Source organism: Phaseolus vulgaris, chromosome 2, assembly GCF_051622355.1.
Source record: "Phaseolus vulgaris cultivar YP4 chromosome 2, ASM5162235v1, whole genome shotgun sequence".
In the NCBI taxonomy this organism is placed as follows: domain Eukaryota; kingdom Viridiplantae; phylum Streptophyta; class Magnoliopsida; order Fabales; family Fabaceae; genus Phaseolus; species Phaseolus vulgaris.
The window spans coordinates 41,172,136-41,185,920 of record NC_143499.1 but is presented as its reverse complement, the minus strand read 5'-3'; the positions used below and the strand labels follow the sequence as shown (position 1 = coordinate 41,185,920).

The 13,785-nt window shown below is 29.7% G+C and overlaps 1 protein-coding gene across 1 annotated transcript; it reads right to left on the bottom strand.

The window, feature by feature from the left end:
- Window positions 1–92: 92 nt before the first annotated feature.
- Window positions 93–8,434, bottom strand: LOC137812103 (serine/threonine-protein phosphatase PP2A catalytic subunit). The gene is made up of 11 exons (XM_068613998.1): window positions 8,059–8,434; window positions 5,779–5,835; window positions 5,425–5,508; window positions 4,584–4,655; window positions 3,869–3,940; window positions 3,448–3,488; window positions 2,356–2,422; window positions 1,028–1,219; window positions 843–932; window positions 651–758; window positions 93–545 (listed from the first exon to the last, which is right to left on the bottom strand). The coding sequence occupies exons 1-11, from the start codon at window positions 8,143–8,145 to the stop codon at window positions 480–482; spliced, it is 936 nt and encodes a 311-aa protein (XP_068470099.1). The 5' UTR covers window positions 8,146–8,434; the 3' UTR covers window positions 93–479.
- Window positions 8,435–13,785: the final 5,351 nt, after the last annotated feature.

The window sequence follows — 13,785 nt, the reverse complement described above, 5'->3', positions numbered from 1 at the left end:
CATAGATGCGTCCCACTCACTCTTTTAATTCAAACTACTCATTTCCTGTAAAAACAAGACTACCTATTATAATATAATTCTCACAAGGCGGGTAAAGAATCACAAAACACTCATTAAAAGATATGTTAAAGCATTATCCATCTACAGAAACCCACCCCCTTTAATAATCCTAAATTGAGAAAAGAAAGGCCAAGAGTTGTAAATAAATAGAGAAGGAAAATTGAAAAAATAACATTAAAATTGATACATTGCAAGCTGGAATGATACACATGCCCACAATAGCATCGCCTACTGCTCAGCTTCCTCTTGGAAAGATTCAGTTATAATTCAACTAAATAACACATCCAGCGAAGCCTAACTTCGAAAATATAAGTATATCAATATGATTCATGGCTCTGATTTGGACAAGTAGATGAGCTTGCAGATTACTGCAGGGCATTAGTTGCTGTGCTGGTAACAGCAACTCAACCAAAGTAGTATCATAGGAAGTAATCAGGCGTTCTCCTGGTTACATCTGGCTCTCCCCTCCTTGGAGCCGGTTCAAACTGAGATTAAAAAGATAATAAGTACAGATCCAATATATTGCTTAATTCAAAGCCAGCTAAAGAATATTTGGAACACCTAATAAATAAATAAAAGGAAAGCTCAACCTGAATGAATGTGTGTCCTTTGCAGTCATCAACCTCGAGAATTGATGCCATGTTCCCACAACGATAACAATAGTTAGGTGCACTAAAAATAGTAACCACCTTTTGATCCTGTAACAAGGGATTATTAATCATCCATTTACCACAACGACTGAATATAAAACCAAACCAAACTAAATGATATGAAGTATTTACATGGCCCCAGTTATATCCTTCCATAACCAGCTGGTGAGCTCTAGCAATCAGCTTCAAGTTATTGGTATGATTAAATTGCTCAGATATGTCCTACACAACAGCAATTTGCATAAGCAGTAAAAAAAGGTAATGGTGAGGTGACAGATGAAAATAATACAATCTTGTTATATGAAAAACAGGATTACCTGCCCAAAGGTATATCCAGCACCTCTAGGAGAGATGCCCCAACCACAACGATCATCCGGATCGGACCATAGAAGATCACACATAGGTCCCTCATGAGGAACTTCTTGTACGCGATCAAAATTTCGTATGTTATCGAGGGTTTCAATAGAAGGAGACAATCCACCATGAAGACAAAATATTTCAGATTCAACCTACGAAAGTTAACATATCACACACTTAAGCACCATTCAATTATTTAAAAATTGAAAAACATTGAAATATGTGAACTGCAACTGATTGAGTTGCATATCATGAAGATTACAAAAATGTAATAAGAGTTAGCTTCAGGAGCATACTTTTTAAGAAATAGATTAGAGACACAGCTTAAAAAGATGCATATTGAATTCAGAGTACCAAGAAAAAAAAACACAGAACTAGAAAAGGTTGTTAAAAGTGAATCCTACTAAGGAACAGGAAGGGAAGGGGGCAAAATATCGTAAATCATGACATTGTAACAAGGATTGTAAGATCCTACAAATTTCATAGTATGTGTATGATGCATATAAATTCACATTTTCGAAATTAAATCACCAATATAAAGCTACTTTTATATTGGATAGTAATGGTAAAATATAAGATGCTGAAGGAGAGGGAACATCAAATTCAGTCCAAAGTTTCATATAAATTCACAATTTTGTCATTATATTACTAATATATCAATCTACTTTTATATTTTGATAGTAATAATAAAAAATATAAGATGCTGAAGGAGACGGAACATAAATTCAGCCAAAGATCAAAGAGTGGTTTTATTTTAATCGAAAGGCCCAATAGCCCATTTCGTAGGTTTCAGAAACCAAAATATCAAAAGCTTCTCCTTGCTTCCATACAGAAGGAAGAGCACAAATAGATCAGGATGATGCTTCAGTCAGCTAGATCACAAACAGACCAAAGTGACTTGGGAAAAAAAAATGCAGAACTAGAAGAGTGAGTTCAAACGAGATCAAAAGGTTAGAAAAATTGGGTTCAATTGGTGTCATATGAGATGAGGTCTCGAGGATTTTTTAAAAAAAAAATGGGTAACAACTGGGCCTAGAATCTGTCAGTGACATTCAGTTTTTCTTTGACCAGGTAGCACGTGCTTCCTGGTGAGAGGGAAATTTTGAGGGGCAGTGAGATCATCCAGCAAAGTGATCAACTAATCCCACATGACACAATCTTACACGTGGACAGTCTGCCAAGGGTGCCATCAACCATTGAAACAAAATACCATAGGCCTGAGAATAATGATAATCTAACAAAATATCCCACTGTACTTTCCAAAATTATGAAATGGCGGTATACTAACCAATGCTGTCAACGGAAAGTAGTCAAACAAATCGGTAAAGATCTTCCAAACATTAGCAGTACCATACCTGTAAATCAAATAAAAACATTCAATAATACAGGATTGCACAGCTTCAAATATGCAGGTTATAAAAAGAAATAAAAACTATATAAAGGATTAAAAAAGAAGAAAAAAACAAATGCTACATGAATTTAATCATACCAAAAGATAACAACACACCAGCAAAAGACCCAGGTAACAACATGATATGAATTCCAAATCAACCTTCATTAAAAAATTAATTTGGTATATTTTATAATAATAGAATGTATACAACTTATTCACTCAGAATTGCAGGACCCGCCATTATTTGTACAGGGTCCATCAAAATTTCTTTGTTTCTTTAATTCTCATAACAAGGAATCAGCAAGTCGGTAAGGAGCAAGAAAGAGGATGCAAATCCCTAAACATAGAATGCAATTAAATCATATTTATAATCTTTATTAAATCACATCACCAATGAAGATACAGATAAAATGCCTAAGTAACTTAATTGTTTACTCCAGGAATTACACGTTGCATGTAAGTGACCCATGGATCACATCTCAAAGCTTAACAATCTGAATTAACCCTAAGTTAACTGCCAGTGAAAACCTTAACTACAAGAGTGATATTGCAATGTTTTCTGATACTGAAAGTTTATCGAAGTACAAGTCTCTGATACCTAGTAGAGAGCCAAATAATACTTTTTTTTTATCAATGTCTATTGGGATAAAGGCTGTTGTTGTAATTGTTGCTATCATTAATTGGGGAATAAAAAAATAACTCCTTAAAAATATGCTAAAAATTGAGATTTTATACATCAAGCTCTACAAAGGGAAAAACAATTACCATTTTCATAATCATTTTTAGCTCACCTATGTGACACACGTCCAAAAAAAAAAAGTAAACTAAATCTGTAACGGATAACAGGAAAGGAATACACGTTCATTACAGTGCTAACGGTAAGAAATAAAAAAAATTTAAAAATTGTCTAAGAAAAAAAAATGATCCCATACAAATGTTAACTTAAACAAAAGCACCCTATAAATAATGAATTTAGTAGGTACTCACTTCCGCAGGCACTCATCATAAAACCCATAAACTTGAGTAATCTGCAACAAAAAGCATCAGCCATTACCATTCAAAGCTAAAAACATGCAAAAAACTAAACAAACAATTAAGACGATGCTGTACACAGTACTATAGTCAGTTGCTTAAAAGAAGTTCTAACTATAACTACTTCCTGGAAGTAATGGTATCATTTTTTTAAGAAAAGCTTATTTTGGTTCATGAGATACAAAATAATTTCCTAAAGATGAACGTATGAAAGCATTCAATTCGCAGCAATATGAACTTACAGTAGTATATTGACAAGGAAAATCTGTCAAGAACTCAATTGTCACTGACTATGCCTCCAAGTACAAAAATAGGATTTTAATCTAATATGTAATTCACTAATCTCATAAGGTCACATGATTTTAAAACAACAAACCTGGCGACTTTCATGATTTCCCCTCAGAATGGTGATACGTTGGCGATAACGCACTTTAAGGGCAACCAAAAGCTGCAGCATTATTTTGGAATTAGCACCAAAAATGTTACAAAATAAGCACCATATGGAAGTAAAATAAACACCATCTTTGATATGCAATTAAAAAAATGTATAGTTCATAGGAAGTGGATTTTAAACTTAATTTAACCACACAAAATCAAGTTGTAATGTGAGGTTTGTACTCAATTCTATACTATACTTTGGTCACACATCCGAACATGAAAATGTCTAAACCCTAAACCCAAAAGAACCTGTTAGGATAAGCTTTGATATCATCCTAGGAAATAGACTTCAAGTCTAACTCAATCTCACAAACATTGGCTTGTAAGGTGGTGTTTGCATTTACTTATATAGTATAATTTAGTCATATCTCTAGTCGATGTAGGATCTCCAACAATAGTTATAGTCCAGAAAAAAAAGTTTCCAGATAAAAAACAACTGCTGATAAACTAAATAATTATCTACTCCTCTAAGCATATATCAAATCACAAATACAAATCAAGTTTGGTCACTTAGCCAAAGGCCAATGACATTTCACTAAAACATCCTAAACAAGTAATCACACATGACTTATGAAAAGTAAATAACAACAAAAAATACTTCCTAATGGAGTTGAACTCTCGAAAAATAACAAAGTACAATAGTTCATATTTACCGTAACAGTTTCGACAGAATAATAGCCACGGTCAACGTAATCTCCCATGAACAAGTAATTTGTATCTGGACACTACCAACAAAAAATAGTGACTAGAAATCAGTACATTATTAATAAATTTCATATTTCAACTAGAAGCAAGAAATATATTCAAATCTGCATAGAGGAGAGCTTACAAATAATGATTCAGCCAAGAAAAAAATAAACACAACACATTTGTTTTCAGATTTGAAATAAGATACCGAGAAGCTGAGTAATAAAACTGATTTAGCTTGTTTCTCAGTTAAAAATAAAACTTTTGGGCAGCTGTATTAGAAATTAAGAATCAGATAAAACTCCACCTAGTGTCATGGACAACAAATAAAACACAGCCATGCTTTCTGAATAATATACCAAGAAAAGAAAACTTCTCAGAGTAAATAACTTCGAATGTGGCATTTCATGACTTTCCATTCCAGTGTATTACTATTACCAATACAAATCAAGTACAATAATTACTCGCTAAGTACATGCTTACAAATTTAAGTGTGGGTCAAGTAATTTTAGACTAAGAGAAACTCCAAAAGAATTTTTCTATTGTATTGCTGCTACCCAAATTCCAAATCACAATACAGCATCTGGCAACTAGAAGGACTACACTGTTGTGGAAATTTAATTGAGAAGAGTGTTTTACTATGGCATAAGAAACAAACAAACCTAATTTCACAATACAACATGAAAGCCACAAAGAATTTCATGATTTCCAAGTACTATTTATCTCAAACACATAAACAAGATCTATGTAATCAAGTCATCGTAATAGATAATGTTGAATATAAAACCAGCTATCATAAAAAAATACCTTCCCTCCAATGCGAAAAAGCTCTGCAAGATCATGGAATTGCCCATGAATATCACCACAAATTGTAACAGGACTTTTCACAGGCTGCAATAATAGGTGAATGAAAAATCCTTTTAGTTTTTTTCATTTATTCAAAAATCATCGGGAGTTGAAGTCCTATGAAGAAACTCATAAACTCATAAAACAAAATAGAAGACCATCATAAAGGGTGGTTAATGAGAACTTAACAGATAACGGTCACAAAATGAAAGGAAAAGGGGAACAAAGACAATGTTGGTGCAATAAACTAATTCAAAGAAAAATCCCTAAACATATAAACTATACATGCTGACAAATCATAAAAAATAGACAGACCTGGACATTGCTCTCTTCCATCAAAATCTCTTTTGCCTTATCACACAAGACCCTTACCTGCATACACAAGTGCCACATAAAATGAAAGTTGGGTCACTAAATAAGAAAGAATCACAACACTCTCATTGAAAAGGCTATTTACAGGGAGTAGACTAAAAACAAACAAATAATGGAATACATTTAAAAAAAAACTGCAATATTTTTAATGGGTTTTGCTAAGCCATGGAAATACAACACAGTTGGTCATAAATCATAATCAAAACAAACCAATCTAAACTGGGGAAAAACTTTGAATATAGCTTATTACATGTAGTTATGTTTTGTTCTCTTTTAACAAAAACAATTTACTTTCTGCATCTTTTGGTTTTCTTTTATGAAAGTAAATCAACCTAACTCGTATATTAATCAAGTTCGCATGCATTCCCTTCTTTAGATTAAGATGAAAACATAGGTAGATATGGGGAGTCAGAGTGTTTGAAATGCAGCTAGATATACAAATTGCATGATATTTCTGTCAGAATTTTGTCATAGCCAGTATGCAGTTAATTGGGCCACAGACTAGAAAAGGTGAAGTTGGATCATTATTTCAAAACAAAACAAACTGGTTGGGAGTCATTGGTTAGGTTTAGTAGACCAATCGAAACCAATTTGATTTGTTTCCAAATAGGAAAAATTAATTGGTTCAGTTTGGAGGACATTTTTCCCCAAAACAAAAAAGAGTTGTCAATGCGGTATAGCTCCGTGAAGTGCCCATCTCCAAAATGCAACAGCAAGATAGTGGATGAGAATGATATAGCATAATAGTGTGAAGGAAGATGACTTCTATAGTGAAAATTGTGAATGCAATATTGAATATAAAAAAACTACCCAAAAATTCAAGGCATGTTTATCAAAAATCTGATAAAAGGCCATATTCATCAAAAGTCAGTCTAGACTAGATATATAAGCAGAAGTTGTGTAAAACAAAGGAAACAGAACAAAGACTAAAAAAGCGAAAACAGGGGCTGAGTTTGCTCGAACTGAACAGGTGTAGACATTAATCAAATGTTTGGACCATAATTATCCTTCATAAATACCAGCATGGAGTGGCCAACCACGAAAATGCTATAGCAGATTTTTTTATAATGGATGGAAAGATTTTGTTTAAAAACCAAAAATTCCTGATTCAGAAAAAACAGTTCAAGTTTTAAAATCACAAAAGAGAAGTCCCAAAAATCAGTGGCAGTAATAAGAAAGGTAGATAAATAAATAAATAAAAACACAAGGATTTCATCATGTTCCAAATCGTGACTTCTAGAGGTGTGAATTTGCCGGTAAAAGGACCTGACCTCAGTGAGAAGCAAAAACACAACACAACAGATAAAGTCATCTGAGGATCCTCTAACCCCACATAACCATAACAGCAGGTTGTTGCTAGTAACTTTGTCAAAAAGGAAAATTGTTCTGAACCCACAAACTTAGATAGCACTTTCTTCTAAATCCCACCCATCAACATACTTATGGTCGTAGCTGTAGCCATGACTTGGTTAACATTCCCAAAAGCTCTGCCTAAATTTCTTTAAAATACAATTCCAACAAACCAAAGACAAAATGGAAAACTAACCAATCATCTAGCATAGAGACATCGTAACCCGTAAACACAACTCCATGGATCAGCAAACTACAAACAAATCCAACCACCCTAACTTATTGTGATGAAAATAAATCTTGTACTCTCTACTTCTTACAAACTCAGGATTCAAATCACTGTTCTTAACTTTCAGAATTAATAGGAAGCATTCATTCAATAGCCCTTGTTCCTCTCCCTATCGTATGAAACCAGTGCTCCCCGTACAAATCATATAAAATCATAAAATTTTATGATCAAGCAATACACAAGCATATAGAAATATATGTTTTCCAAAATTTCAAATAATCCTAAGCCAATGCTAACAATGCAGAAACAACAACATTAATTGTCACCAATTGATTTAGGTCTAAAACTGAAAATCACAATAAAATGATATGCCCAAGATAAATTAAAAACCTTAATCACTAGCAGAATTTCTACAAATCTGACGGAGTTTTCAAACAAAAATGCGCATTCCAAACACCATTACAATCCAAGAAGAAGCCAGATTTCACGAAAGAAAAACCGGTTCAAATTCGCTGCGGATCGATAAGTAAAAGGCAATTCCAACAAAAGGCACAAAAGCGATTAAGAAATTTACCGGATCCAGAGGTTGCATTTGAAAAAAAAAAGGAGTAGAAAGCAGAAAAAATAAACTGTCTGAACGTTACCTCTTGCTCGGACAAGGGTTTGCACTGCATGAGCTGAGAAATCTGTTCATCGAGGTTTCCATGTGAATTCGAAGGCACCGAATCCATGCTCTAGTACTCCACCTCCTAGCCTTGCCTCGCTGAGGTCGTTGATGAATATCCTCTCACCGAATCGATGGAAACCCTAGATCTCACTAGGAAAACCCCTTTTGCCTTTTCGGTTTGTGTTTGATGTTTCTGGTTCTTAGAAAGAGAGCGAGAGAGAGAGAGGAGAGAGAGGAGAGAGAAAGAGAGGTGAAGGGTGGTGGTGGTGAAGAAACCAAAGCCTAGGAGGCTCCGTGTGCTCGTTTTGTTCGATGACCACTCCTTTTTCGGGGGCAAAATTGAAATTACACATAATTAAAACTTCACATTTAGATTTTAAATATTGCAAAGTTCTTTTAATTAAAAAGCACCAACTTTAGGTGTAGTTTTTCATACTTTTTGTTGTTAATTAAAATTTGAGATTTTGAGAATATTAAAGTCATATTAAATGTCCATGAGAACTAGAATTTTAATGTATGGATCATATTTTAACGGACAAATATCTAGATTATAATTGAGTTTATAATAAATATTTTAAACAAAGTTATGTTTGATTATTAAATATTTTAAAATATATAAAATAATCTTAAAGTAAGATAAAACAAAGTCAATTGAACGGGTCACAAAATTAAAAAAAAAAACTTAAATATATAAGTAAAAATAAAATAAGAATAATTTGGTATATTTGAGATGAGATTTTTTGTTGGCTAATTATATGAATAGTGTACAAAATAACTAACATTAATTGATGTTGTTTGAAATTAAAGGTCAATTTATTTCTCGAGTTGGGGGTACATGTTCCGCAATATTATTTGCTTAAATATATATATATATATATATATATATATATTATTAAAATAAATTTTAATTTAATAAAAATTAACTAGATTTTATATTTTCAGAAAAGAAAAAATAATCTGTAAGTTTATAAAAAACTTAACTCTAAATGAAGTTTTTATTTAAATATATATATATTTTTTTTTTTTAAATGCATATAATTAAGAATAAAATATAAATATGAAATGTGTATATGGAAGAATAATTTATATATTGTTATAAAAATATATGTAATTTACAATTAAATAAAATAATTTTAAAAGAATGAGTAAGCTTCAAATTTGTATGAAAAAAAAAATATAAACTTACTGCAGAGTATTTGAAATACGTGCGCACAAGTTGTTTATATTATTTTTCTAATTTTAAAATATAATTAAGAATAAAAAAAATATGAAATTTGTATAAAATGAAGAATCTTATTACAGATTGAAGATTGATATAGAAATATATGTAATTTAAATAAAAAATAATTTTGAAAAAATAACTAAATTACAATTTTGTAAAAGTAAAAATCCAACATGAAAATTTGTATAAAAAAAATAAACCTATTATAAAGTAATTGAAGTCTCTGTTAGTTTTAAAACAATTATATATATAAAGTCGTGTTTTTTAGCTAGATTTTCTTAAAAAAATAAAATTATTACATAATGTTTTTGAAGCGCGACTTTAAATTTCATATTCTATCCATGAAATTTGTGTTTGGTTTCATTTTGGTAAAACTTTTAAAATTTACTTATTTCAGTAAATTTCTTAAAAAAAATACCATTTTGGTAAATTAGCTCAGTATTTATTTATAACAGATTAAAAAAAACTTGTTGTTAGTCAATAACCGATTATTTTCGTATTTGGTGATGTGATTACGTAGACAAATCTTCATTATTGTTATTATTGAATTCGGACTAAATATTATAGTTCAACATGGTAAGGTAAGGGGAAAAAATAAGTAATTCAAAATGATGTGTTGTACAAATGTGTTGAAATAAAAAGTTACATTTAATAATGTAATAGCAAGCACACATGGTTTATTCTTAAAAAGACCAAACATGTGCATACTAGATATGTCTTTAAAATTATTTTTGAAACTTTCATATATATATATATATATATATATTCTTTCTTCATTATTTTTTTTCAATTTTTCTTTCTATTTTTTTCTCTTTTTTACATTTAAATTTTATCATGTAACAAATCACATGTTATAAGGGTTTTTATTTTATCAAATTTCAATTTGAAGTAAATGTGGTTTTACTTTGTGTGATAAAGATAAGAGAGTAAAGTGATGCAGAGAGACAGAGGAGAAACTCTTGGTGGAGAGAGCCTGAGTGAAAAAAGATGATGGTGTAGAGGAAGGCGAAAGCTATGAAAGAAAAACTGTGAAAAAAAATTTCTACCTCATGATACCATGTGATAAAGATGAGAGAGAAGATAAAAGGTTTGATATAAAACTGAAGTATCTTATTGTGTTAACATAGTAGTTATATATATACAGGGTACCATGGAAAATATACATAGGTTAAGTATCGGTACCCTTAACACTTTAAAATATTTATCAGTCATTTTTATGTTATTATTTATAGTGTGTTTTTTTGTTGATTTTATCAATTGAGAAAATTGATCATCTCAACTAATTTAATTTTTTTATTGAAATTTGGAATTGTTTGTTTACTTTAAACTAGGTTCTTAAGATTTTAGTGTCACCTTACTTTTTCACAATTTCTTAAAGTGTAAGTAACTTTCAAGAAAATTATTTTTGCGGGATTTGTTAAGAAAGTAGTGAATACTAAAAATTCTCTCTTATCAAGTTTAGGTTGAATTTGATATTTTTATTTAAATAAAAAATTTCATGTATAGTTGGAATGTAAAGGTTGGGTTTGAGGAGAAATATAAAAACTGAATAGTCATATGGGATTTGAATTTGGATATTTGTATGTAAGGGTTGATCAAAATCTTATAGTGAGGTTTAACTTTTGATAAGAGAATAATTTTTAGTTATATCAAATAAAGGTAAGGTGGGATTGAATGGATAATTTGGTTTCAAAATTGTACTTAAAACTTGAGTTTTGGTTGAAATGGTCAAATTGGTTTATGTTATTTAATGTATGGTGAAATGACCAAGTTAATTTGTTTAAGAGTGAAAGTAATTTAAATGACATGAAATAAGAATATTTTATTATTTAAGTTAAAAAGTTTATAAATAAATAAAGTTAATTATTCAAATTTCATTTTACAAAAATTACTATATTTCTAAATCACATATTCTTTGACTTCTTTCCATATATGAAATAGTTATTCATTCTTTCATAAATCTAAGTCCACCTCAAAGATCTTATGGGAGAGTAAAATGTTTTTGTCCGATCATAAGTTGTTTTTGAGTAAGTTTCTCTTGCCTTTTTCTTTTCTTCAGTTAGATTTATTATTGTAAGCAAACATTTGGCTATACAAGCATACCTTTGAGTGAGCAAGCAAAATGGTGGCTTGATGAATTCAAACATGTGCTTAATTCATCAAGTGAGTAAACTGGTGACTGAACGAAAACATGTTTTCCAAACTTTGAAAAAACATTTATTTTAAATGTTTCTAAATGTTATAATTATTTTTATATCAGCAAATTGTTTTATTTTATCAACATATTATACTTTAATGTTATTATAATGTGATGAAGGATGAATTTGAAATTTATTATTATTTAAATTGAGTTGAAATGGGTATGAATAAGAATGTATGGTGTTAAATATGTGATATGACATGTGGTACATTCTAGACACATTTACTTTTAGGGAGAAAAATACTATGTTGAGATTTATGTTATATATTGAAATTTGGATTCCAAAGAAGATATTATGACTCTATTGATATTAGATTCACATAGAGAAAAAATTTAGGTGATTAGACTCCAAGAAAGTTTCTATGACCTAGTATGCAATATGAAAAATAATTGTCTATAGTAAGTCATATGAATTCACCTTAGTTACAAGTTAACTTTAAAATCTCACTAATGCAATCTTTCTAAATTTTTATTTTTTACACATATAAACTTATGTTAATTTTCTTTTTCTTCTTTATAAAAAATTAGATAGTATCTCATCCAAACATGTCTTTATTGCCGTAAAGATTAATTCATTTCACAAAGTTTAATATAAAATATTTTACCAATATAAATGGAAGAAAAAGATGCTACACGATCAAAAAATATATTTTTGTTAAATTAAATAAGCCATTTCTTTAGTATTTTGATGTGGTATCTTTCATGGTTTGTGACATTATCAAATTAATCAAACTAGTATTATAAACTAATAAATCAATTAACTTAATATGATAAACTATTGTGTATAATTTAAAAAAACGTAAAGGTCTATATTGATATAGTTTTATCAAATTATATAAAACTATTATTTTTAGTTAGTTCTCAACCTTAAAAAATATATGATACATTTGAATAATAAAACCTTTAAAAATAATTGTATACTTACTAGTTAACTATCAATATTCTGGAATATTTATTAACTCTTATTAACATTGTTAATAGTTACATATTTAATATTAGTGTAGCATGAATTAAAATTAAGTTTTTCAAAGCCAAATATTTAATAATTATATTTTTATTTTATTAAGGTAGTGAGATTTAATCTTAATTCAACTTTATAAAATCAATTTACTAGGATGAAGTTTGTCCCTTATTTATATATTATAAATTGATCTCATCTCTAATCGATGTGAAGTTTTAATAACTTTGATATCATATTATAAGTGATTGTGATACATGAATAATTTTAATCTAACTGTTCTTACAAGATTGAATATCCAAATATCTCCTATCAAACTCTTCAATCTTCAAGTCCTTTGTCTCGGTTTGTCTTCCTCTCGTTCACTATGGTATGGGGGGAGTACCTACAAATTCACTCCAACACTCAAGTCATATGTAGTTATACTTGGATAACAAGTTTAGGATTAAAATAACATTACCTTTTACCTTAAAGACCCCCTCCTATTTAATAGTTTTTCAACGAGCTCTTCCCCAAAGAAGGATTAACGCTTTAAATGTGTAATCAACTTTTACTTTCTAATTACCATGGACTTAATCATGTCCTTCCGGGCTGAGAAGTCGAGTACTCAGCATGCAAGCTAAAATGTATGCGATTAACGGTGATTCGGTCAATGACTTCTTGATCTAATGACCCCGGTAGTAAACCATATTAAGGAAAAAAGGAAATCAAATAATTCATTAAATTAATATGGATGTAGTTTGCATAAAAAAGAAGGTTATATATAATAACAAACATACTAACAAGATGAAAATAATAATAATAATAATAATAATAGATTATAATTTATATAATATCTAATTATATTTTTTATTCTAATAAAATTGAAATCTCACATTGATTTATAATATATAAGTGGAATAAACCTCACACTACTGAGTTAGTTTTGTGAGGTCGAGTTAGTTTTAAATTTCACTACCTTAATATGGTATTAGAACTAATTAGAATTATCGAACACCTTGATTTCTATTTACAATGTCCCCTTCTATATGAGAAAATGTGTTGAAAATCCTTACAATATACAAGTGGAAGCAAAAATCCCACCTTACTCATTTAGATTTAATAAACTTTATTTTAAATTATAATAATTTGGATAAAAAAAATATTAATTTATTTTGATCAATTATAAATTTAATAAAAGAAACAATTCAATTTAATCCATTCAATAAAAATTCAATTAATCTATTACCACTTTTTATGGTAGAAATTCATCCATAAAAATATTTTTAAAAAAAATTCAAAATTTTAAAAAACGATACATTTAAGGCAGATTTAATCAAGAAAA

What these genes read in the sequence shown, in the direction of transcription:
- LOC137812103 (XM_068613998.1), bottom strand. Translation starts at nt 8,145, where the DNA reads ATGGATTCGGTGCCTTCGAATTCACATGGAAACCTCGATGAACAGATT. An exon ending in AAGGATATAACTGGGGCCAT is followed by an intron (nt 759 to 842) that starts GTAAATACTTCA and finishes CCCTTGTTACAG; the next exon opens with GATCAAAAGGTGGTTACTAT. An exon ending in AAGGACACACATTCATTCAG is followed by an intron (nt 546 to 650) that starts GTTGAGCTTTCC and finishes TTTTAATCTCAG; the next exon opens with TTTGAACCGGCTCCAAGGAG.